The sequence below is a fragment of the Aspergillus luchuensis genome, chromosome 8 (assembly GCF_016861625.1).
Source record: "Aspergillus luchuensis IFO 4308 DNA, chromosome 8, nearly complete sequence".
Taxonomy (NCBI): Eukaryota; Fungi; Ascomycota; class Eurotiomycetes; order Eurotiales; family Aspergillaceae; genus Aspergillus; species Aspergillus luchuensis.
Window position 1 is genome coordinate 3,584,285 of NC_054856.1, and position 24,118 is coordinate 3,608,402.

Here is a 24,118-nt window from a genome sequence, read left to right on the forward strand (position 1 = left end):
TAACGTGACGGTAATCCGCGGTCCGAGATCCCAAACCGGGCTGAAGCCCTACTTAACGGACTCTGCAAGCCCCTCTTCTTTTCGCACCCTTCAAGGCCTTGAAGAGCTTACTTTAATTTATTCCGCAGCAATCTAGAACAAACGAAGCTACAAGTGGGAAATAACCATGGCCATCACAGCGGACGTGCTCATCATCGGCGGCGGTCCCGCCGGCCTCGCCACGGCCCTGGCGCTATCCCGCAAGTTACATTCGGTACTCCTCTTCGACAGCCAGGAGTACCGCAACCGCCAGACATCCCACATGCATAATGTCCTCGGATTTGATGTAGGACGCTTCCATTTCTTGTCTACCTAGTATTAATCATGCTAATCACTCCTGCGTTGCCGTTAGCATGTGGAACCTGCCCGTTTCCGCGCTGCCATCCACGACACCCTCCTGCATAGATACACTACCAATACCATCATCAACAAGAAAATTATCCAAGCACGCAAGCTACCCCACGACGGTACAGGGTCCCGCTTCGAGGTCACCGATGAAGATGGAATTTCATACCTGGGTTCAAAGCTTGTTCTCGCTACGGGAGTACGCGACATCATGCCCCGCATTGACGGGTACGTCGAGAACTGGGGCCGGCTCATATTCCACTGCCTCTTCTGCCATGGGTATGAGGAGCGTGGCGCAGCAAATGCTGGTCTACTGGTAGCAGAGAGTTCACAACTACAGGCGAATCCCTCTGTGGGTCTGATTCTCGGACAGATGGTTCGTCGCTTCGCCGAAAAAGTAACCTTATTCACCAACGGCAATGAAGATACCACGGTCGCCGTGAAAGAAGCTGGTGCGGAAGCGCAAGGGTTCATTATTGAATCTCGCCCAATTCTTTCCTTAGAACGAATTGCTTCGGCTGATGAGGGTTCGCGAGATACCCTACGGGTCTGGCTGGGACAACCAGACGGAGGGGAATCTCCTAGCAGCTATATGGATGTGGGTTTCTTAACGCATATGCCGGATACAGTCGTCACAAATGACTGGAGCAGCCAGCTGGGGCTGGAGCTGGATGGAAATGGGATTTACAAGCAAAAGGATGTCACGATGGAGACCACGGTGCCAGGGGTTTTTGTGGCTGGTGATCATGCCTCCGTAGCGAAGGACGTTCCCAATGCTGCGAGCAATGCCACTTTTGTGGCTTCGGCAGTTGCAGTGCAGTTGACGGTCGAGCATTCCCAGGGACAGTAGTTAAGTAGTCAGGGGTTATGTAGAGTAGTTGCATTGCGGTGGTGCAGGATGTGTGGTGATTAGGATGTTTGCGAATTGCTTATGCACGGAGTCGGATGTATTATTGGAACAATTGAGCATAACGTAAAGCGAATCGAGACTTCCTCTGTTCCCTGGGCTCAGCTCGTGTTGTATGTGGACACCCATTCCGGTCCGGTTGGTGATAGTGTATCGATTTATTTCCATCTGCGGACCGAGCTGCAGATCCGAGTCCGGCCGGAAATCCGCTCCACCGACCACAGACGCCCGATCACCCCATCGTATATGATCATTTGGAAGGAGGCCGCTGCGCATCTCCAGCCCAGTCCCATTTTCCCAGACTATGTTAGACTCTGCAGCAGATTCCTCCGTCGTTGAGGACCGGCCTAGTGACTCCGAAAAAATCGCGCACGAAACCTCCACCGACACGAACGCACCGACACAATGGCGCCAGATTGCGATACTGTTGGCGCTGTATCTGGTGATGTTTGCAGTTGCGCTGGTACTGTTTCTTTTTCTATGCTTCAAAGCCGTCAATTACACAAAGGAAAAGCTAATGTGTTGATGCTCTGACAGGACAACACGATACTTGCACCTGCTCTCCCCGTCATCACGGACCATTTTCACTCTCTCGACGATATGGGATGGTACAGCTCGGTCTACCTACTGACAATGTGCGCCACGCAGATCCTCCACGGTCGGCTATGTACCATGCACTCCATTAAATGGGTTTACATGACAAATTTGGTAGTCTTCGAAATCGGATCCGTCGTGTCGGCGGCAACTCCCACCTCGGTTGGCTTGATACTTGGACGGGCTATCACAGGAATAGGGGCGGCAGGGCTTCTTTCGGGTACTATCTTGCTCATTGCTGCGAGCATGTCTTTGCGGCTTCAGGCAACGGCTTTGGGTATTCTTGGGGGGTTGAAGGGCGCTGCAGCCGTGGCTGGGCCATTGTCAAATATACTCCTTTTCTCCATATATCTCTTCGAGAAGTATAAGGGTCAATGCTAACGAGTAAATGTTTATAGAATGGGGGGTGCTTTCACAGACAAAGTCTCATGGCGATGGTGTTTCTACATCAATCTCCCCCTGGGCGGAGTCGGCGCCGTGGTCATCCTTTTCTTATTCCATGCGCCCTCTCCTACTTTTGTCCCTGATGCAACGAAAGGCAGCCGACTAAAACAGCGATTAAACCAGCTCGATATTGAAGGTACAGTACTCTTCAGTGCCTGCATTATTTGTCTCCTACTGGCCATCGAATGGGGTGGGGCGAAATGGACCTGGAGCAACGGTCGCATTATTGCCCTGTTCGTGATCTTCGGGGTCACATTGGTGGCCTTCTGCATTGTGCAGGCCAGAAAGAAAGAAATGGCAATGATACCACCAAGGGTAGCGGGGAACCGAAATGTCTAGGGCTGCGGTCTATATAGCGCCATGCTTGGAGCTGCATTTTATATTCTCGTTTACTATGTAAGCCCTCGTCCTATTCGCTCTTGAAGAGCGACATAGTGCTTCCCACCGCTAACAAACAAACATCTGCTCCCAAACAGCTCCCGATATGGTTCCAAGTAATCAAAGGTGCCTCCGCCGTACGCTCGGGGATTATGAACCTCCCCATGCTCGTATCGCTGATTGTGCTCTCCATTCTCAGCGGTGCCTTAGTCTCTGCCATGGGATACTACACTCCCACTATGATCATGGGCTGTATCCTGGTACTCATCAGCACCGCGCTGATGACCACCTTTACTCCGGACACTGGGACCGTAAAATGGGCTGGCTACCAAGTCATCATGGGTGCTGGAATTGGCATGGGGGCGCAGCAAACTGTCCTCGCTATGCAGGCTTCACTACCCGCTCAAGACGTGCCTGTTGGTACGGCTCTGATGATATTCTATCAGACGCTTGGAGGTGCTGTCTTCCTGATCGTGGCGCAGAATATCTTTCAGAATGAGCTGGTGAAGAAATTAACCGCTAAGAATATTCCGGGTGTAGATGCGAGCAGTGTGGCCGCTGCGGGAGCGACGGAGGTTAGGAACCTAGTGCCCGCCCAGTATCTGGGAGAGGCGTTAGAGGCGTATAATGCAGCGGTGGTGAGGACGTTTTATATCTCGGTTGCGTTGGCGGGAGTAGCGGTTTTGGCAACATTTGTGCCGGAGTGGAAGTCGGTGAAGACGGGGGTGAAGAATAGAGACGAGCACGACAATGTCGAATGCGGAGGGAATGAGATCGTGTAGATGCTGCTCCTGTGTATTTAGGTACAAGGTAAAAGCAATTTTGTCAAGGATGAATCATCAAGTCTCCTGGACGATCCTACTCGTGCTTGAACGCTTTACTGAGCGATAAATCGCACTCTGGATAGCCACCAAGATTAGGCCGGATAAGACCAAGAATATCATGATCAGTATGCCCCTCAGATAGCTGTGAATGTCGCATCAGACCATGTAGCTCCCTGTCTTGTATGATGAACACTTACCCGTTCAAACCATCATCATGTCGGAAGATCTGCGTCCCGGCCATGAGCCCAGCCGTGGCAGACATGACAACTAGAAATCATGTTCAGCATCCACATACCAATCTTCAAAACAGGGGAAACGTACACATCCTACCCAACCAGGTTAGTAATCACGGCAAGATATCAAACAGGATTAATAAACTTACGCCACACTAACACTTCTCTCCCCGGGACTAGAGCAATTAACCTGAATCCAAGCATTATGGACAGGATGATACCCGACCGCCAGCCCATTAACAGTCGTCCAGAGGCCAAACCGCCCCCATCTATCGACGTGGGCCTGCAAAACCCTCAACAGAATGAGTGCGACGAGATACACAGCAATTGCAAGCATAACACTCATCCCCCGTCTGCGTGACCAGTCACTCAGAGAAGCGAAGAAGACGATGACCGGTAGGGTGAGTAAGCTCCCTATCGCAGCGAGAGCGTTTGCCTGGATGCGAGAGAACCCCAGTGACATGATGATTGTTGGAGTATACGTAGTAAGGGGACTCCAGGTTGCGAAGACACATGCTGTGGCGAGGAAGTGGGGCCATTTGGTGTAATTTGTGAGTGTTTCCCATACCACCTTGACAGGAATCGTATTAGAGGTGGTCCCATTCCATGACTGAGATTTGCAGGCAGACTCTTCATCAGAGGTTTCACTAGCATTTCCCTCTCTCTCCGGCAGTAGTGTGAACAAAGCGATCGCCATAATGACCGACCATATTCCCTCCACTACTGATGTCAATAAAGTTCCATAACGGCTAATGGTGGAAAAAACCAGTACTCACGCAAGAATATCCACTGCCAACCATGCAACCCTCCCTTCCCATCTAATTTGAGCAAGGCAGCACCAAGTAACGGCGACACCGCAGCGCCCCCAAACATTCCAAAAAAGAAAAGTGCAATGCGCTTCGTTAACTCCTCCTTCGTATACCACGTTGAAAGAGTGTACATAGCAGCTGGGATGTACCCGGCTTCCGCGAGACCCAGGATGCTTCGCGTAAGCAGGAAACCGGTCTTATTCCGAATGAAGATCTGCAATGCGGCAATGACTCCGAAGATGCAGACCTGGGCGCTGATCCAGCGGCGGGGTCCGACCTAGTACATGTACACTGAGCTGATTTGAATTCACAGGATAAGGTCTATGCATGAGATAGTGTAAGAGAAAAGGTACCTTTTGTAGAACCATATTGGACGGTATTTCGAGGACAATTACGCCCAAAAACATAAGTTGGTTGCCTAGATTGATAATGTCTTGGCTTATGCCAATATCCGATGCGAAACCTCCCGTCAGCGCACTGGCAATATTTGTGCGGTCAATCTGGTAGGTTGCGAAGCCGATGGTGAGAAGAGGGAGGACTCGGAAATCCGCTCTGATTGTAAGTTATCAGTGGGTAGGATTCCAAAGAACCTTCTGAACCGGCAGGTCTTACATTCTCCGCGTTGCGGTCACATCTTTAAAGACATACCCGCATCCCGAAGTGCTGCATGAAGACATTATTCCCCTGAGACTAGACCATGAAAAAACTTTTCGCAAAGTTGAGGACTGATTGTGAAAGAAATGACCAAGATTTGCGGTCTTGTTGAGCAAATGAATCAGGGACCTTGGGGGTTTACCTTTGGGGTGATAAGATAAGAATTAGTGATCGACGGACTACTGTTTAAACTTTTCGTCTATTTAGCTACTAGTTTTTTAGATTATCATTTATTTTACTACAACGGCGAAACCTCAGTTGCTTGTGGACTACGAGTATGTAATTTACTTTGATGTTCACTTCATTCGCGTTGTATATGATAGCCGCCCGTCTCGCATTAATCGCTACGCCGATACATCCATCAACTCCATCAACAAACCTAACTGAACGGGCATGAAGATGGCAAGTCTACTATAAAATCCAGACGCCATGTGCAGGTACATCCGCTCTTCCTCCAATCGGTCGCACGATTGCCCTATAATAACGAGAATGCATGCCGCGATTTTTGGAAGCGAACGAAATCTCCTAACTCGAAGTTACTCGACCAGCTTCTCAACGAGATTATTGGGGTGGACTTACATACTAGACAGCATCTGGACATGGGTGTGCTGGCTACATTGTTCCAACACAGATCGCGCAGCAGCGAGACATCGTGCTTCACTTCGCTCATACGCCTCTCTCTCCTCAGGAGCCAGTCCCTGCTGCGCGAGTTGGAGCCATTTACCGTGAATCAAGAATGTAATAAAATAAGAGCTCAAATGCGTCTCTGACTCCATGTGCTCCTGGAGGAAAGAGGGGCGCCCTGAAGAATAATTGAGCGAATTGTTATATGTCTGTAGAATACCAAGCCATGATTGAACCAGGCAATATGCATCTTCTATCTGACGGCACATGTCATGTCGTGGTACTCGGAGGGCTGCTTGGCTATAGAGCGAATCTATCACACGATCACAGATATGTCCGTATAAACATTGAAGCGTCAAGCGTGCTTCATCAGGGTTCTGGAATCCATCACTGGGCGAATAGTCGGTGAGCTTGTCACACATCATCTAGGGAATTGAATATTAGATTATCCTTTCTCTTCTTTGGTAAGGAAGGCCTCTCACCGAAGATCGGCCTCTGTCCACCGCGTCGGCTTTTTCAATGGCATAGAGATGCCAGAAGGCATTCTTAAGCAATCGTTCGTCGGACTCGGTGCAAAGCTGTCGCAGGCGCCGAGAGCTATGAAGTGCCAAATCCTGCACGAACTGGACACCGAGGGTGATAAGACGGGATTTGGTGTGATGACCACATTTGTCTGCGAAGATGATCTGCTACAGGTCAATTCTGTTTTGTTTGGCTTCACAATTGAGCCGACTCACCATGATCAGAATCCCCTGGATGGAAAGGTTAGCTGTATCGACCTAGAAATCGGGGCAGAACACTTGCCTGAAATGCCCGAACAGTCGCGTTATTCATTGTCAGATAGTTCGATTCTGACAACGCTCGTCGAAAATATCCAGTGGCCCGTGACATGCCTCCCACGGCGCTTTTGATATCCGAATGTATGCTAACAAGATAGCAGCCCAACGCCAGGACGGCATAGGCCACCACCACCGTGGCTCGATCGGAGCAGTCGGACATCAGCACAGCATCCACACACTCCTGAGCACTTGCCATAGTCAGGAACATATTGACACCAGCACTACGGGCTATTCAGCTAAATCCAGGGGACTCCCCGTAAGTCGTAGGTAACCTACCAGGGTGTTTCAAAACATGCTGTAAGTCATCAGTACGCTGGTAGTACTCCCACATAAATGCAGAATCGTTGGAAGCTAGATGGTCCTTACCTTGTATGTAGCTACTGATTCGAGGCTCACTGTCAAGCATCGGTCCCAGCGACGGTTTTTGATCCTCAGGCAATAGATAAGATGCCTTCTCATCGCCCACAATTTGGCATTTAAGAAGCTCTGCGGCTCGTTTCACCTTTTCGCGGCACGGATGATCACCGTTGAGGAGAGGTGGGGAGGAAAACAATGCCTGAATGTCGAAGCCTGGAGTTACTTGGCGAGCTAATATACTTTATGAGTATGCCAGTTGGAATCGAAAGTTGCGGGGATCACCGTACTTTGGAACTCCTTTTGCAGCTGTCAGAAATCAGCTTTGGCTGCAACGATAGTCCCACGATCTAATTACACCTTACCATATGGATAGAAAAAGTTTTGTTACTTCCTCGTTCATGATTTAAACTGGTCGCTGATGGATCACCATAAGGCGGAGCAAGAGTAGCAGTGCTTGTCTCGGATTCGGATGGACCTCCTAGGACCGAGCCATCAGCCGACCAGTCCGGGCAAGGGTTGCATGATACATCGGGAAGTTCCCAACAGCACAAGTCTAAAGATTCCGGAGCAATTGTCTCCATCCAGCCCTGAGGGCTAATTGAGTGCTGTAATGGCAGATCTGGGTCACGCTCGAATAGACTCAATGCAGGACTGAGCCGCGAAGGGGTGGAGATGGACCTGGCTGATGCCGGACCTTGTGAATAGATGCAAGGGCTATCCTTCCTCTGGGAGCTATGCTGTCAGAATAAAGACATGCGTACGAAATGACTGAGAGGACAAGGTGAGAACTTACCCGACAGTGCATGCAAGGATTACCTCCATCACCTACGGTGTTGAGTTTTGGTCAGCTGGAGAACAAAGAAGAAGTGGAATCACGCCATATTGCAAAGTGGCATGAACCACCATATCAGATAAGCAAGATAGCAAGGGGAGGGACATCGCCGGGAACTGACATCTAGTCTTTCGCGCCTTGCACGGCTCGCAGGCGCCTCTTCGTCGTGTAATACCCTTGCGAATTCCATTCATCATGCCTCGTGCCTTCAATTACGGCACAGCAGATATCTGTAGACTGCAAGATCACGCAAAGAGTCTCGTCAAAGACGCAATCGAAAGATGAACAGCTGGCCTATAAAAGGCAGGCACTGCCACCTTGGGGGAGTTGCGTACTACCTTTGGCACGAGAACATGGAACAGTGTATGCACCTTACGAGTATTCACACCTCCCCTCTCAGGATTTGATTGCTCACAACTAATCTGGGATAGTTCTCAGCCGAGTCTGCCCCACCAAGTCCAGCATGAGTGTCATATGCCTCTGCGCTCCGATCATTGTGCCATCACCAAAGTTTTCCAAATCCCCCAAGTAATCTTTCTGGGATTGGTCGGGACAGACACAAAAGGAGGAAGGCGGGGTCTAGTTCTTGCCAGGGCAGCCTGCCTCTTCGTGTTGGGTACGGTGGGTACAGTCACTGCAGGAGTGCATCGCCTATCTCCGATCATCGCACACGAGAGAGATGTTCCTGTGATTACAGATGGTCGAGATATTTACCATCCAATGAGGTTAGCATTAGAGGCAACCTGCTCGCCCTCCACCAATCGAACGGCTGACGGAGAGACAGGCGTGGATTGCATGTACCGACGGGCAACTGTGCTCATTCGGCGCTATTGGCGGGCTTGGCCAGACTTGCAGGTACTTGGAATGTTTGATTGATAATAACCTGCTGTATGACGTCGATCGCCAGTGAGAGCGGCTTGCCATCCCTAACATGTGTCTAGTAGTCGTCGGTCGAGGTGTCCTTTGGTTCAAGCCGTGTTGGTCCACAGACATAAACCATCTGTCGTCCGGCTTTGAAAGGCCACAGAAACCCACAAACGTGCGATGCGCAGGCTCCCTGGAAACTCCCCAAGCCAATTACCCGGATATGTACACCGGAATGAGCCAAGAATTTCTAATCGACTATCAATTCAAGTGCTGCGCCAACCGAAGCACTAGGTGAATCACCCCGGACCAACGTTACATTTACAATGCAGGTTGGATGACCGGGCACACCCCACTGCATGGACGCTATTCACGCCACGCACGCACCTCCTTTAAAGGGTAAGTAAAATCAAGGAATTATTATTTTAATCCCCGTCTCCAATTTCAACCGGTCATCTACTACGTACTATTAAACGCCACCTAGATCGGACTGGGAAGACAATAGCCAGCCACTTCTTAGGGTCGGGCCTGGCCGTGAGTCTCAGCCGCGGCCCACTGAGCAACTCCAGCCCCATATACCCTGGTCTAGGACAACGCCAAAGAAAATATTTTCGCAGGGGTTGGTCTGTTCTAACGCCCGGTCCAGCACAGCTCCTCGCTCGTTCCTCCTTTTGATCTGCGGTGCTTTCGGTCGGCTATCGGATGACAATTAGCCGAAATACCATCTCAGTGTTTCGTGCTCATTTTCCTCCTCTCTGATACAAACAGCACTTTCTGGGACTCAGTGTAACCCTTCTGGCCAGTCCACCTCAGAGGAGAAACAATTGGGGAAATTGATTGTGCATGACGTTCGCCAGCGGTGGCTAGCTCGAGGGTATCCCAAAGAATGTCCGCATCGATCGAATGCTGATATGACCCAAACTTCACGAACCCGACCGGTAGCCATACACGTGAGAGTAACCACCTATACGAGTACCATTAATAAATAGGGGAGCTATCCAATACCAGTGGGAGGCAACTGCAGGACGGTTACAAACTGCTGTAGGACAGGCCAGCTGCATGATCATCACCGTGACGCATCTTACTATTGATCACCCAACGATTGGACCCAGATACCATGCCATCGACGGAATGCAACGAAGTGAGGATAAATTGATTTTCTCATGGGGTCTAGGAAGAAAACACCTACATGAGCCCTCTTAAACGGAGACGGCAGGCACCAGTTGAGGAAAAGCTAGCTAGATCACGGGAATCAATGGCCCCCATGGCTTTTTTCAGCAACGGGAGGAAGAGGTGAATGGATTTTCAGCTCGACTCTAAACGGCTAGTAGTGTGCTAATGCGCTTAGATCTACCCGTATTCCACTCATGCCGCCGTTCAACCAGGAATTCAATCCTCCTGCGTCACTAACACACACCATTGCCATATGTCCGAGACTTCCCCACCCATAATTTTTCCAATCGCATTGCGCAGCACTCGACACGCAGAGCCCGCCTTATGAGACCCAGCGTGGTAGACTACTGTCTGTCGGGCGGATGGGCAGAATATCAGTCGAATTGGGAGCAGCCAGTGCCAAGTACTGGTGGCAATGACTTCGGACAGGGTATCGATGTCATCGACCGAAATCTGCAACGATATCAAATCAGGGCCATTCCTCGTAGTTAGTCCACTGGCAGCACAATGGATACAACCAATAGTGCGAGGGTACCCATGTGTTCAGTAGAATACATACCGGCCCAACTTTCACCTTCCACCCAAGCTGTCTAGCAATCGCAACGCACGAATCACTAATGATGCTCCGGCTGGGATGTCTCGGCACCATCAACGTATACCTACCGTGCTCCTCCTGCACCCCAATAAATGCGGACGCTGTGAACCCCTTGATGAATGACCCATGTCGGGTGTTTTCCAGATGGAGCTTCATAGTATAATCGTCCCGCTCTGCCTGTCGGCCATCTAGCTGCCCTGTACCCCCCAAACCCCTTTTCCACCCCTCATCCCAAGTTTCAGTTCGAGAGCATTTCTGGGTCTCCGCTGCAGTAGGAACATCATCAGCACCACTATCGCTCAGAACAATTGCGTTCTGCGCCGCTGTCCGCGGATACACCGCACCCGGCTGCACAAACACACAGAAGATATACTGCGCCGGAGAATCGCGAATGCGAGGAACACTAGGGCCAAACAAAAGCGGACGAATGTAGAGCACCGCATCTGTCTGAGGCGGAGGTACATAGGACGTATTGACTGCTACTGCCTTCCTAACACACTCTAGGAAGATGTGCTCGGGGACAGCCGTCATGCCTACCGCTGTTGCAGCATCTGCCAAATGACGGGCATGATCGTGGGGCCGGAAAAGAAGAATGCGATCATCTCGCGTGCGTCGGGCTTTAAGCAAATGTCAAAATCAGTATGCTGAGTTACTTTGGTGAGAAGTGAAGGATATAATATATTACCGGTAAGGGACTCATAATATGGTCCTCCGTAGTTTAGTCCCACGGCGAAGCCGTTGATTTGAAGATTTGGGTTGTTGATCACTGTGGGTGCGCTCCAGAAGCTTCTTGTGGGGGAGTAGGTGCATTCCACATGAGAAGTAGGAACTATATCAGTTGTAGTAGATCTTAGCTCCGGTGTTATAAGTTCAAAACTTGCATGACCGTCAGCGAGAGAGACAACATACATTCAACGCTTTGGCTTCCAAGGGAAGACCAATCTGTCGGACCGGTTAGCGCACCGTATCGGAGTACGGAGTCCTTAATAAGGTGGACAGGGGTATGAGACTAACCGATGGTATCGGACGGTGGTTCAGGAAATATATCTGAATTCATTTTGGCCCTGATAGTGACGATCTATAGGACAGATCGGGGTTTATTTTGGAGTGCATTCTTTGAAGTGTATGCACCGATGTTATATTTCAGGCAGGGCGCCATGTTTCCGTAATACCGGAAAGCGAGGATGGGGCCGGAATTGTCATGCATGGCACTATTTTGCCACTCTATTTCAGAGTGACTTCCGGATAGCGGTCCGAGGATCGACGGATCTAGGCTCGGTCATGCCGTAGCTCAAACCTTCCTCATGTGGATCAGTGTCAATTTTGAGAAGGTACGCGGGGTGTTCACCTTTCGTGAGTAAACAGGGTAAAATATTACAGCATTGCATCCCCCGAGGCTGAATTTTCAATGAGGGGCTTGCTACAGATATCATGCATTTTTGGATAAGCCAGAGCCATGGCTGATAGCTAGGCGGATCTCACAGTATACATGAGATGCGTTAGAATATATAACAAGTACTACATCAGTAATTGCTGTGGTTAGTCCAAGCTTTGTTAGGCCATTTCTAATCCCCCAGAATTCTGAATATCAATACCTGGGAAGTATATATATCTTCCCCAGATTCCACCCTTTCCCAGCCACGATGCTCTAATAAGCGCGTAGAGCGGCTTCTGTCCCAGCCTCTAATGCTCGACCCACCATCATGGAAGACTCTCCTGACCCAGTTCTTTGTATTCTTATATGAACACACTGGGTCAGTGCTCAAGCTTGCTGATGGGCTTTCGTGGAATGTTTTGAATTCATATTGGCTAATCACGCATAAACTCTTCCGCACAGGGAGTTCATCCTAGGTTCGGCCGAGGATACATACAAATGCTGGGACCATGCCTAGCATCAGCCCCCACTGCAATATCTCGTACGTTAAATTTGACTTTCTTCGTGAGATACAAGAACATACATATTTATGAACAATTCACCGAGTACAACAACTAGCCTAGCTCATCACTAGTTGTATTACCTGGTCGTGAGCATTTTCCCGCTTTTGCCACCGCCTGCCGTAAACATACAAACCCATAAACCCGGCTGCAGGTACCGTAGCAAACAGTTAAATCCCACAAATGTTCTGTATCATTCCCATGCCATCTCGCACCATGTCATCCAGCAGCGGAGATAGCAGATTGAACAACAAGTTTAAGAATGCTTGTTATAATGGTGATTTGCAGGCTGTTCAGTCGGCTCTCGCCAGCGGGCGACTTTCTGCAAAGGACCTTGACCTCGGACTCAGGCAAGCTAATAGTGAAGGACATCTCGATGTCATAGCCGCGCTGTTTGATGCTGGTGTGCCTATGTCGCCTCTTGCAATAGCATATCTGATCGGGGATAATGGCCAACAGGACCCCCGCGTTATTAGACTCTATTTAGACCGTGGCTTGAAGCCTCAAAAATGTAAGACGCCTGAAGGCGAACCTCTGCTACGGTACGTGCATATCACCTAACCTGAGCGTCGTTGATGCAACTAATTAACTGGTAACATAGCTTTTTCTATGCTGATTGTGCTCGCGTATTGCTTGAGTGAGGTGTCGACCCTAACCGCTCTGGTCCGAGAAAGATAAGCCCCCTCGCCAGCGCCCTTAACAAAGTCTGCGACGATGGCGGTGCCACATTCGATCTACTTGTGGAGTATGGTGCGAAAGTAGATTCAAGCCTTCTTTTCTATGCTCTTTCTTCGTCATACGATACAGCCTTGAAAGCTCGCTTCCTCTTTTCTAGGGGTTTTGACCCCCTCACGGCAACCTCTAGCGATTGGGGCACACCTTTGCATATTGCAGCGCGTTTCGCGGACGAAGAGGTAATTAAATTACTGCTGGATCTTGGTGCAGATCCAACAGCTCGCTTATCCACCAAGAAATTTCCAAATCGAAGCCCTGTGGAAGTTGCTGAGTGGAAGATGGGAGCTTCGCATGAAAGCTCTGGCATGAGGCCCGTATATCAGGGTATAATCGACCTTCTCACATGCGCGCGAACAGAACGTCCGTCTTCTACGTTTGCTGTGTCCGAGAGCCTCAATGCCGGTAACATTATAAAATCCCTTGCCGAAACAGAAGAGGAGGCAGATCAAGGTCGAAGTATTATCCACAACCGGTCGCCAACTTCTTTGGTGGCTGTATCTCATGTCCCACCAGAACATCCTGCAAACCCTCAAAACACCAGAGAGCAGGGCGTCCGAGAGAAAGGTAGTGTTAGCAGCCGAACCAGAAGTCGTACCAAAATTGTTTCTTAGGTAGATATTCATTGTACATCAACGCCAGTGATCATTCTACAATAGTATTGCGAGTACGGACTTGTAGGTACATGCACAAGAAGGCATGCCCCTTGTTTATCTTCGTGGCCGAAAATAGGATTAAACGTATCATGCAGTGCCAACTGACCAAAAAGATTTGTGGTGATTTTATCATGGGGCTAACCACGGAAGCCAGGAACTTCACCAAAACCACTTGCGCATACAGGGTCATCCTTCTACAAACTTCTTCCTAATTATTCAAATTCTTTTCCCTTTCATGATGTTGCGTCGATAAAAAGTACAATTCTGACTTTACAACTGATTGTATGACAATGCTGAATTACCAAATAACCCCAAGCGATGGAGGGGGAAATACTGCCGGCAAAATCGCGTCTTTCTAGTATCCCCACCTCTGCCCCGCTGAAGGATCCTGTGGTGGTTAGGTAAAATCGGAAAATTTCCTGACCCTGAAAACCTATGTGTCTACTCCGATGGAACCATATAGTGTGAACCAGCGAAAAGATACGAGACTCTGGGGACTTGTTTATTAACTAAGCCAACACTATGGACTGGTACCCTAGGTACTGAATCGCAAAATATATTTGGCCCACTCGCAATGAAGCAATACCTGTTATCTAATGAATTGAGCATAATAAGACTCTGTGGGTTGATCATGGCTACCGCAGGCTGAGCCATGATTTGTTGATTCATCTATGACTCGGATGGGTCCGGAGATTACTGTGTAGCATACTATTATCAACTTCAGACTAAACCAGATACAGATACTCCACAACATAGAGATCCTCCGCTCAGCAAAAGCCTTCATTATACTGTACTCAGCAAGTTTGTCACCCTAGAACATGTTTTCCGAGCAGACGTCGATGCGTCATTATATTACATATCAACATTTATGAAGTGGGGCGTGTTTCACGGACTAGAAATGTCCCATTGAAAATGCTCTCACTTGGGAAGACATGACAATACGACTTGTACCTCTTCTCTCCTCGTCTGCTCTGAGAGACACAACAAATTTAATCTAGCTTGACCTTGGTTCTCTTCTAGAAATGCTGCTCCAACTTAAAATTATTCTTGGGGTCTGTATGCCTTTATGAGTCATGCACGTGATAGTCTGTGAACCATTCAGCACGTCAATTTGGTCCGATGGTCGATACTTAAAGTGTCAATGAGATGCAGTAAATCAAGGCCCAGGGTCTCAGATTCTCTAGTCTTTCCATCCACATCACCGGTCCCAGCTGGTTCGTATTATTTACCGTGTGGCTTTGAAAGGTGCCGGCACCCTTTTACTCTCGGTTTGTATCTTGATGGGCCCGCACATGAAGTCCGACAGTATTTTCCGAGACAGCTTTCAATGCCTACCCTTGGTTCTTTTCCTGCTTCAAAGCAGCACTGTTGACTGCTACGGATGTCTACATTTTCCCCGTGTTAGAACAGTCAGTCACACTTGCTACAGCGGACTATGCGTCGTCTTTATTTTGTGCCTCTGTCATTATTGCCATCAGTAAATTTCACTGTTCAACTCTATGACATTGCCCGTTAAGAGTGCGGTAATTCCTTGGTTTACAAAACAATAACATGCAAGATTATAAAGTCCCAACGTGGGTGTCGCTTCAAGAGTGATAATCTTTTGGCTTATGAAGGAGGGCCATATAGCCTGAGCCGCTTATTCCGCCACCGCCAAAGCTCAGCGGAGCTTTTGACCCGACCTGGTCCAGGGTTTAGGGGCCGGGAAACAAGCCCCCTTTTTATCTCCTCGTGATTGAAGCATATGGTGTGTACACCGCTCCCTGTGGTTGACGTGTATCTTGTCCATTGGGGTCTGGAGTGAGTATGCCAAATAACTAAACCATCGCCTTCCTGCCAGTGATCCGCTTCCCCTTGCCTGCTATTATCATTACCATCTCCCACATGGGCTTGTGTATGCATCACGGTTTGCATGTGTTTGCCCCACAAGTTCGACAGGTCTAGGGTCTGAAGTTCCGGCATCGACGCTTCCAGATGAGCGAAGATTGGCGTCCATGACCCAGAACTCAAGTGGCATTCGTGAATCGTCAAGGATCTGATACTGGGGCTTTTCTGAAAAAGGAGCAAGACTGAGTCGCTCCTCGCTGAAAACCCGGCAAGGGTGCACTCTTCCAGCATTGGGAACTGGGCTTCGTGGGCGATACTGTGAATAATCCATTCATATTTCTGCCTAAACGACTTCGAAACTAGTGTGGCAGTTCGACGGAATGAAAGTTCCAGCTTTCGGAGAGAGGGTGTAGACTTGAGGAAGAATGACGGAAGCCTCGGTGTCCCATATGAGTCCTGCTCCTTGGTTTTTCGAGCCATCCTTTCCTCCGCCTCCTGCATATCTTCCTGTCTTTCGCCATTGTCCAAAGCATCCTGTACGTCCCCAGATAAGCTCATCTCGAGCGATTGCAACCCTTTAATAGGCACTTCCAACCCCGCTAGGTCATGCGTTACGTTGTGGTTACCGATATTAGCGGCTTCGATTCCGTATTTGCGATTACTCTGATAAATGTCGAATCTCTTCACCGATGCCTGGCTCTGCGCCAGCGCCCTCGTAACCCATGAGAAAACTTGCGCAGCTCGCGTCCACAGTGGAACCCACTCTCCAGACCTCATACATCTTCTCTCCTTGCGACCTCGAACAACCGCACCATCCAAGTGGATAGCATCCAGTTCACCAAACGTTTTGAGCACATGTTCAAGAAGTTTGACCAGCTCGCTTGGCGATTCGTTTTTTCTTGCTTCTTTCTGTTCTACTAACCATATCAGATCGTCTTTCGCGGTTGAAAGTTCCTCGGGAGAATAGTCAACTTCAACCCTTTTCCGCCTGGGCCCATCGACCTTTATTACTATATAGTATCCATCCTTGACGTTCTGCTCCAATTCGGGAATATCCAAGATCGTAGCCAAGAGGGTAATAGAATTAACTTTCTTCCTGATATCGGGATTGCGAGCCAAGGCAAGAAGAGACCGAAGATTCTCCAACGAAACATCGAGCAGAGGGTGTTGAATGGATGCTAAAAATCGGGGACCGATGCATCTTTTGGCAAGCTTGTTACATGTGAGACGTAGAGCCTTTATCGAGTTGACATCTAAATATGACAGCATGATTTCAAGAAGCTCCGTGGGCAAACAGAAAAGCCCATTATATTGGAATGGCTTGGACATTCTGTGAAACGAGTACAATTTTCTAGCAGTTCAGGCAGATAGAGGGAGATGAAAAGAGATGACCGTTGTTAGCGGGGCTTCCTCTGCAGCAACATATTAGTTGATGCGCGGACTAACATAGTTCCCATCCGGGCCGGCCACTAAATATAATCAGCCTAAGTAGGGGTTTGCTCAATAGAATTTGGACCCTCAGCCTGACCCACACGAAAACCCGTGGACCTGATTTGAGTGCCAAGAGATGGATTTTAGGCAGCCTCCTTAGCTAATCACGCGCACTGTTGCCTATTCATTATGACTAGCAGTATATCCTGCACAATTTTACAAGCTGCATAAAGCTCATTTATACCTCTACCTGGACCTTGGAAACATCTAATTGAAAGCTAGAAAACTGTATCGGCCTCTTATTTAAATGATTTTTCCAGTTGATTTATTTGGTCTTCCTCTACACATAGCGAGACCACACTTCAACATGAGAGTTCGTTGGGTTGGTGACCCCTCAAAAAAACATACATTCTGCCGGAGTGGACGACCGGCCAAAAACAAAGAATGGAAGGTCTTCCCTATCAAACATTTGCCATTGTCAAAACCTGCACATATTTCCTTATGTCTAATACATTTGCGGTCACTGGCCATTTTAGTGAATTGGACCGTTCAATCTTGATATGCACCGCGGTACGGGCAGAATTTCTACTATAGAAAGTAATCCGGCGTCCTCCTATGCATTGTAGGCTCTCCAGTCCGTGGCGAAGGGTCAAACTGTATACTATTTCTGAGCATTAGTAAAGGACTGAACTAGGACTAGAACCCTCAATCTTACAATTGATAGTTGAGTTTTTCATCCACTTCCAATATGGCCGCTAGATTGCCACAACGGTAGCAGTAATTCGGAGCTAGAATCAACCCATTAGCAAACCCCAAGCTAACTTAATATGAATTGGACCATACCAGAGAAAACCGTAACTACGTTTCTATCGTGTGACCAAAGATACCCATCCATTACCATCTGATGTGCTCGCGCGATAAGACTGAGACCGTTATTATGATTGAACGCGTCAGAGATATCCTTTCCAAAGGTGTACCCGGCGCCACGAGGCGAAATGCCCCAACCGTATCTGTCATCCGGGTCGCTCCAGAGGAGATCACACATCGGGCCTTCATGAGGAGGTTCATGTACTCGGTCTACCTTTCGAACATGATCCAGAGTATCAATGGAGGGACTTAGCCCTCCGTGGAGACAGAAGATGCGGTTGTCGATAAGAGCGGTAAGAGGGAGGTAGTCGAATAGGTCTGTAAACAATGTCCATACCCTGGCGTTGCCGTACTTCCGCAGACATTCGTCGTAGAAGCCATATACTTGGGTGATTTGCCGGGACTCGTGATTCCCACGAAGAATCGTTATGCGCTTCGGGTAGCGGACTTTGAGGGCTACGAGGAGGGATACCGATTCGACAGAGTGGTAGCCGCGGTCAACGTAGTCACCTAGCAAAGTGTGATGATATTAGCGGCATGATACTCAGGCTGCAGCTTTAGGATTGATATCCCACCCATGAAGAGGTAATTGGTGTCTGGACATGGTCCACTTATTCGGAATAGCTCGATCAGGTCATGATACTGGCCGTGAATATCGCCACAGACTGTAACGGGGCTGGACTATAAGGATGATTAGGGCTGTCATATTGTGTAATGGGGCTGGTAGCTAGTCAGGTGACTCACAACTGGCTGTACGTTTGATTCGTCTTGCACCACCTCCCTTGCCTGAAGAAGATGTCAACAACGGATTGATCATAAGAGCTATTGACACTGTACCTGATCGCATAATCGCTCTATATCATCCTCCGACAAGGTTATACAATTACTCAATTGGTCGATCAATGCGTCCAAGTTCCGGATATGTTGATAGTCCGATCCCCTTGGCTTCGACTGATTATCTGGCCTACTCGTAATGTCGACTATCATTGCTTCGCTGCGAGGAAGACTACGTGTAAGTAAAATTGGTAAATGCAAGAGGGTATCGGGAGTTTATAAAATGAGATACGTGAATGCAGTGCACGAACAACAAAACTGTTTCGGAGATTTGAATAGGCAGAAAATATTTGTGATAGAACCCTGTCCGTGGAATAATTAAGGGTGGCGGCATTAGTAACCTCCTGCGCGGATCTGCCAATCATGATTGGTCGAGCTCAACTCCGACTGGAATGTCGGAGTTCACCTTAAAGCCAAGACAAATCTTAATCTGTTTCTATTTTCATTCGGTACCAATGTGAGCGTGTTTACAGAAGGCCTTGGGATTCTCCGAGCAGCAATTTACGTGACTAGCCCATATCGTCAACAAGCAATTGAGATTGTCAAATCTTTCCAAAGAACATAATCACAAGCGGATCAAGCCGGTGGTATGGAAACCATTTTGGCTTGGAAAACTCAAAAGTTTCTCTGAGATTCTATTCCCCGATTGTATTTATACCTGTTGTTCCGGGGTTAGATTCTCCATCTTCCCCAGACTTTCCCGCCAATAATTGCTGCCGATACATGGAGTCCCTTGGTATCGCAGCTGCTTATAGATCCTTAGTCAACACCATGGCAGAGGAGGACACCGTGAACTTGGATGCTCTTATTGAGAGGTTAGTAGCAGTAAGAGGGTCACGACCAGGTAAACTTGTTGAAATAAGCGAGGCCGAAATCGAATATCTCTGCCGCACGGCGCGGGAGATCTTCCTCACCCAACCGATACTACTAGAACTTGAGGCACCTATCAAGGTAAAACTTTTGGCATCACATATACACTGTAAATTACTAGATGATAACTAATAGCCACCAGGTCTGCGGCGACATCCACGGACAATACTACGACCTACTACGCCTATTCGAATACGGTGGCTTTCCACCCGAATCCAACTACTTGTTTCTCGGTGACTACGTGGATCGCGGCAAACAGTCCATAGAATGTATCTGTCTCCTGTTAGCCTACAAGATCAAGTATCCGGAGAACTTTTTCATTTTGCGAGGGAATCATGAATGCGCATCCATCAATCGCATCTACGGATTCTACGACGAATGTAAACGAAGGTATAATGTCAGGCTTTGGAAGACATTCATCGATTGCTTCAACTGTCTCCCTCTTGTCGCTATTATAGAAGACAAGATATTTTGTATGCATGGAGGGCTTAGCCCGGACTTGAGTTCTATGGAACAAATCCGGCGCATTATGCGACCTACGGATGTGAGTCATATCATATGCTCCCGGCCCCGTTTTCTGTTCAGGATGAGTACTGATCGTCAATAAGATCCCCGATGAGGGTTTACTATGCGACCTCCTCTGGGCCGACCCGGGCAAGCATATTCTGGGCTGGGGCGCGAACGAACGTGGTGTATCGTTTACTTTCGGTCCTGATGTGGTCCATCGGTTTATCCAGAGGCATGATCTCGACCTTATATGCCGCGCACATGAGTGTGTTCAGGATGGATATGAGTTCTTCGCTAAGAGACAGCTCATAACTCTTTTCAGTGCGCCAAATTATTGTGGCGAGTTTGATAATTCGGGGGCTATGCTGGATATTGATGAGGAACTTATGTGCTCGTTTAAGGTGAGTCGCTTATATGTCCTCCATTTATTGAGTTGGGTAGAACGAATGCTTATAGGTGGTTTGCCTTCTATATTAGATTTTAAAGCCGGCCGAGAAACGGAAGCAGATTTTTGGAAAGCGATCGGGCAAAGAAAAAGGTCGTTAAGCCTTATATTTCAATGGAGTTTTGTATTTCATTCGCCTGTAATTATAGCTTGGTTGATTCAATATCGCTTGATGAAGAGCTGTTCCTCCAGGCTTGTTCACCAGTGGATTCCGATTCTAAATCATCGTTGCAATGTTTGAGCTTGTTCAACCTGCTCAGACATAGAGACTTTGCTGGGGTGTGTGTTCTGATGGAAGTTCCGAATAAGCCCACTCCGAGAGTTCTCACTTTGCATTCTAGACTCGTGTCGTAGTGAACGGATGTAAACTGTCTGTAGGGGTGATGCTCAGGGGTAGACGCAGAAGAAGCAATAGCATTCTGTCTCGATCGCTTCAAGGGCCACCGACCACCGCTGGCGTGACTGCTGCCACTGAGGCCCTGCTCCTGCTCTGCGAACCGTCTTCTGCGGCTAGGACAAATGACCGGGCCAAAGGTGGGTGCACAGGCCACCATGATTCCAACTGCCATCTCCGCCACAGTCAAAATGGCACTATCAGCTGTGCAGTATGTAAGGTCTTAATCCAAGGTGCAGTCCAAAACTTCAATGAGACGGATGAGGTTTATAACAAAAATACCATTGGTTGAATTTTGGTCTGAAACGTCCCCAGCAGGGTGAGGTATGTGGGCTGACTCACACTAGTCCCAGACCAAAGGTGGCCGTGACAGCTACCTTTTTGTCGATGGCCATTTGTAAATTCCAAATAACTGGTACTTTCAGTAATACGGCGATGATATCAAGGATCATATTAATGACGGCCGCCGCGAGTTCCGCAGTCACTGCATTGTCACATGAGCCCTCGAGGCTTGGATTCCAGTAGTATGCTAATGGGCGACAGAGACGTAGTGTGGTGGCAATGCTACCAATGAGATACGGCACGATGGTTCCTTCTGGTACATATGCCGCGATACAAAACCTTTGAACTGGGAAGGTGTGAATGTAGAGGTCAGGGATTGCAAGACGGAAGCAGGCTATTCCAATTGCCCAAAATAGCTGGGAGGCGAAGAAAGTCTATACAGGTACATTCGTCAGTAAGATAGCCCTTGTAGTCCCAAATACGAACATACTGACCTTCAACACGCTCGTGATGCTAAGCCCAGATACTATAGCCTGTGTACCGACGCCTCCGTTGACTGTAGCAACTAGAAGACAGGTTGTGTAGCCAATGAGCATAACCAACGAGATGATTGTAAGACTATCATGAACTTGGATTTTTCTCCGTATGAAGGCTCGAGCGTAGAACCTCAAACCCACGGCTACCAGAGCCAATGCATTCAATATTGCGAAGCTGACAATGACAGCTACTTGTCTCGATGCGAGGGAGGGCATGGTGGAGCAGTGAGTACTCAAGGCAGACAACTAGTTTGGCTTTACCTCCCCCGCAGGCTAAACATAAAGAGTAATAGGGTTATGAAGGATGGAAGCAAGGTATTGGACGACATCATCTATTTAATTGGTGTTGAATACTTCGTACAAATAACAGATCTGGAGTAGATAACCACTATAATAACTGTACCTTCACCACTCCTGATGGGCTAACACGAAGCCACCGCCAGCTTGCTTGTGGCCATGGTCCGGCGCTCTTTATCAGCGATTCCCGAGGCAGAATCATCGACGACTGTGAGGGTACTGTAGTGGGGCCGCAGCCGGCACGCACGACTCCATGGCACTCTGATTGTATAATGACGAAATGCTGATTGGTTGGGTTACTGCAAACCAAGAACACTAGTTGCATAGCTATACAGTTACCAAGGCCAGAGCCCTGCTTTGTGCTGCGCCGCACATGCCAGTGATACTTGTTCAGGTAAAGAACTGCACCCTACGGCTTAGAAAAGGTCTACGAGCTTCCCTATAGGGAAAGACCCACAACAAGTCCTTCTGACAGGAGGTGCTGATGAAACTCAATCTTACGACCTTATCAAAATCTGGGATTGGAAGGCTGGATGTTAAGCCAACTTGGCCTGTGTGAAATGTCACGTGAGGCTTTTTAAATAAATCCAAGTACGTACAGTGAAGATCACGATGGTGAATCTTTTTGAATATGGCACTAACAACTCTGCGTATGACGAATACAAACAGCGTAGCATCCATCAGTCGCCGTGAGTACATCTCATAATGGCGAAAAGCATTGTTCCATATTCATCAAGGTTCTGCAGCCACTGATCCACCCTTGCACGCCTCCTTGCAACCCCAACCTCCCCTAAATCATCAGGCGTGGGCCATAACTCGTCAATGGTTAGACATCCTTCCATCCAGTCCGCCATATGTACGTTATATTCCCTCTCCCACTCATACCGCGTTTCTGCCTGCCACAGTAGCTTATTGGCCGGAGCAGGCAGACCTCGTAGCTCAGTGCCAAGGAAGGTAGGAAGACCCTCCTGGCTAGAGAGGATACTATCGAACAAATACATAACGTAAAGTGTCCGACGCTTGGCCTCCGTTATAATCCATTCTTCCCACTTCGGTCGCGCTCGTCGTTGATCAGCCGCACATATCAACCCTTGCCGAGATGAAGCGCAGGCTAGCTCTTGCAGGCTCGTCATTATAGCGCGAAAGTCATCATCGCATGATTGTCCGAGTACGAAGAACAAAACCATGGAGTAAATCAGGTAAGACTGGAACGCGGCAAACAGACCATCACTGGTGTATTTCACCCGATCATGATCCAGAGTTTGTATTTCTCGACGTAGGACACTAACTGCTGCCTGACTACTGCCAGGAAGCTGGTTCGAGCATATTCGTACTAAGCTCAGGCAGGTAGTGAGGGGTGAACCGGCTGGCTGCGCGATCATCTGCTTGGGATGAATGAAGGGCAGGGTCCCCCGGCCACTGACAGCCATCGCAGAGTACGACCTGAGAGTCAAGTATATATATGATCTAACACCATCAGGGTAGTTTTTGACTGCTTGTCCAGGCATCGGGATATATGCCTGGATCCAACGATTCTGAATATCATCGGCATTGATAGGGCACACCAGGTCAAGAGATGAAAAGTCTAAGACATCTTCCAACGCAGATAACCCGTTCTGAGTGTTAACAAGCACTTCGGTGCCCATAGATGATGGTAGTGTTGAAGTTGACAAGTTACTCATGGCCAGAACGCCACTTCCCAAACCTCTAAGTGAGGAATCCGACACCGAGAATGGACTGGGTGGTGCTACCGGGCTTGTCGGATTCCGCTCAGAAGCATCATCTGGAACATACGAGCATGAGATGCCACGATGCATGCATCTCGAGCATGGCTCCCTGCCTCCAGATCTGCGGTCACAACGAGCTTTCGCACTAGCACACTGCTGACAGGCCTTTTGCCTAGAGGTGGAGTATCTAGAAGGTTTCATCTTCTGTACAATACTTCGACGTTATTGAAACTAGTACTTGTGGTGGAGTCGCTGATCGCGCTCCTT

At 48.6% G+C, this 24,118-nt stretch overlaps 13 protein-coding genes across 13 annotated transcripts; 6 read left to right on the forward strand and 7 right to left on the reverse strand.

Moving 5' to 3' along the window:
* Nucleotides 1-166: 166 nt before the first annotated feature.
* On the forward strand, nucleotides 167-1,234 carry AKAW2_81221S (NAD(P)/FAD-dependent oxidoreductase; the record flags this gene model as incomplete). Its single annotated transcript, XM_041682328.1, has 2 exons — nucleotides 167-325; nucleotides 392-1,234. The coding sequence occupies 2 exons, from the start codon at nucleotides 167-169 to the stop codon at nucleotides 1,232-1,234; spliced, it is 1,002 nt and encodes a 333-aa protein (XP_041549182.1).
* A 361-nt stretch (nucleotides 1,235-1,595) lies between these two features.
* On the forward strand, nucleotides 1,596-2,266 carry AKAW2_81222S (uncharacterized protein; the record flags this gene model as incomplete). Its single annotated transcript, XM_041682329.1, has 2 exons — nucleotides 1,596-1,754; nucleotides 1,829-2,266. The coding sequence occupies 2 exons, from the start codon at nucleotides 1,596-1,598 to the stop codon at nucleotides 2,264-2,266; spliced, it is 597 nt and encodes a 198-aa protein (XP_041549183.1).
* An 18-nt stretch (nucleotides 2,267-2,284) lies between these two features.
* Nucleotides 2,285-2,668, forward strand: AKAW2_81223S (uncharacterized protein; the record flags this gene model as incomplete). The annotated part of the gene is made up of 1 exon (XM_041682330.1): nucleotides 2,285-2,668. The coding sequence occupies one exon, from the start codon at nucleotides 2,285-2,287 to the stop codon at nucleotides 2,666-2,668; it is 384 nt and encodes a 127-aa protein (XP_041549184.1).
* A 21-nt stretch (nucleotides 2,669-2,689) lies between these two features.
* Nucleotides 2,690-3,489, forward strand: AKAW2_81224S (uncharacterized protein; the record flags this gene model as incomplete). Its single annotated transcript, XM_041682331.1, has 2 exons — nucleotides 2,690-2,725; nucleotides 2,806-3,489. The coding sequence occupies 2 exons, from the start codon at nucleotides 2,690-2,692 to the stop codon at nucleotides 3,487-3,489; spliced, it is 720 nt and encodes a 239-aa protein (XP_041549185.1).
* Nucleotides 3,490-3,546: 57 nt separating this feature from the next.
* On the reverse strand, nucleotides 3,547-5,250 carry AKAW2_81225A (uncharacterized protein; the record flags this gene model as incomplete). The annotated part of the gene is made up of 7 exons (XM_041682332.1): nucleotides 3,547-3,673; nucleotides 3,729-3,798; nucleotides 3,853-3,857; nucleotides 3,914-4,484; nucleotides 4,541-4,850; nucleotides 4,927-5,125; nucleotides 5,186-5,250. The coding sequence occupies 7 exons, from the start codon at nucleotides 5,248-5,250 to the stop codon at nucleotides 3,547-3,549; spliced, it is 1,347 nt and encodes a 448-aa protein (XP_041549186.1).
* A 321-nt stretch (nucleotides 5,251-5,571) lies between these two features.
* On the reverse strand, nucleotides 5,572-6,898 carry AKAW2_81226A (fungal specific transcription factor domain-containing protein; the record flags this gene model as incomplete). Its single annotated transcript, XM_041682334.1, has 5 exons — nucleotides 5,572-5,752; nucleotides 5,807-6,276; nucleotides 6,334-6,537; nucleotides 6,589-6,603; nucleotides 6,671-6,898. The coding sequence occupies 5 exons, from the start codon at nucleotides 6,896-6,898 to the stop codon at nucleotides 5,572-5,574; spliced, it is 1,098 nt and encodes a 365-aa protein (XP_041549187.1).
* A 3,234-nt stretch (nucleotides 6,899-10,132) lies between these two features.
* Nucleotides 10,133-11,568, reverse strand: AKAW2_81227A (uncharacterized protein; the record flags this gene model as incomplete). The annotated part of the gene is made up of 5 exons (XM_041682335.1): nucleotides 10,133-10,369; nucleotides 10,476-11,128; nucleotides 11,197-11,340; nucleotides 11,421-11,453; nucleotides 11,526-11,568. 5 exons carry the CDS (start codon nucleotides 11,566-11,568, stop codon nucleotides 10,133-10,135), a joined length of 1,110 nt encoding a protein of 369 aa, XP_041549188.1.
* A 1,094-nt stretch (nucleotides 11,569-12,662) lies between these two features.
* Nucleotides 12,663-13,007, forward strand: AKAW2_81228S (uncharacterized protein; the record flags this gene model as incomplete). The annotated part of the gene is made up of 1 exon (XM_041682336.1): nucleotides 12,663-13,007. The coding sequence occupies one exon, from the start codon at nucleotides 12,663-12,665 to the stop codon at nucleotides 13,005-13,007; it is 345 nt and encodes a 114-aa protein (XP_041549189.1).
* Nucleotides 13,008-15,442: 2,435 nt separating this feature from the next.
* Nucleotides 15,443-16,990, reverse strand: AKAW2_81229A (uncharacterized protein; the record flags this gene model as incomplete). Its single annotated transcript, XM_041682337.1, has 1 exon — nucleotides 15,443-16,990. The coding sequence occupies one exon, from the start codon at nucleotides 16,988-16,990 to the stop codon at nucleotides 15,443-15,445; it is 1,548 nt and encodes a 515-aa protein (XP_041549190.1).
* A 690-nt stretch (nucleotides 16,991-17,680) lies between these two features.
* Nucleotides 17,681-18,946, reverse strand: PPH21 (serine/threonine-protein phosphatase; the record flags this gene model as incomplete). The annotated part of the gene is made up of 6 exons (XM_041682338.1): nucleotides 17,681-17,753; nucleotides 17,808-17,880; nucleotides 17,936-18,469; nucleotides 18,535-18,640; nucleotides 18,704-18,745; nucleotides 18,797-18,946. The coding sequence occupies 6 exons, from the start codon at nucleotides 18,944-18,946 to the stop codon at nucleotides 17,681-17,683; spliced, it is 978 nt and encodes a 325-aa protein (XP_041549191.1).
* Nucleotides 18,947-19,564: 618 nt separating this feature from the next.
* PPH3 (serine/threonine-protein phosphatase) lies at nucleotides 19,565-20,716 on the forward strand (the record flags this gene model as incomplete). Its single annotated transcript, XM_041682339.1, has 4 exons — nucleotides 19,565-19,744; nucleotides 19,806-20,207; nucleotides 20,272-20,571; nucleotides 20,648-20,716. The coding sequence occupies 4 exons, from the start codon at nucleotides 19,565-19,567 to the stop codon at nucleotides 20,714-20,716; spliced, it is 951 nt and encodes a 316-aa protein (XP_041549192.1).
* A 42-nt stretch (nucleotides 20,717-20,758) lies between these two features.
* On the reverse strand, nucleotides 20,759-22,043 carry AKAW2_81232A (uncharacterized protein; the record flags this gene model as incomplete). Its single annotated transcript, XM_041682340.1, has 3 exons — nucleotides 20,759-21,206; nucleotides 21,352-21,725; nucleotides 21,786-22,043. 3 exons carry the CDS (start codon nucleotides 22,041-22,043, stop codon nucleotides 20,759-20,761), a joined length of 1,080 nt encoding a protein of 359 aa, XP_041549193.1.
* Nucleotides 22,044-22,804: 761 nt separating this feature from the next.
* AKAW2_81233A (Zn(II)2Cys6 transcription factor domain-containing protein) lies at nucleotides 22,805-24,052 on the reverse strand (the record flags this gene model as incomplete). The annotated part of the gene is made up of 1 exon (XM_041682341.1): nucleotides 22,805-24,052. The coding sequence occupies one exon, from the start codon at nucleotides 24,050-24,052 to the stop codon at nucleotides 22,805-22,807; it is 1,248 nt and encodes a 415-aa protein (XP_041549194.1).
* Nucleotides 24,053-24,118: the final 66 nt, after the last annotated feature.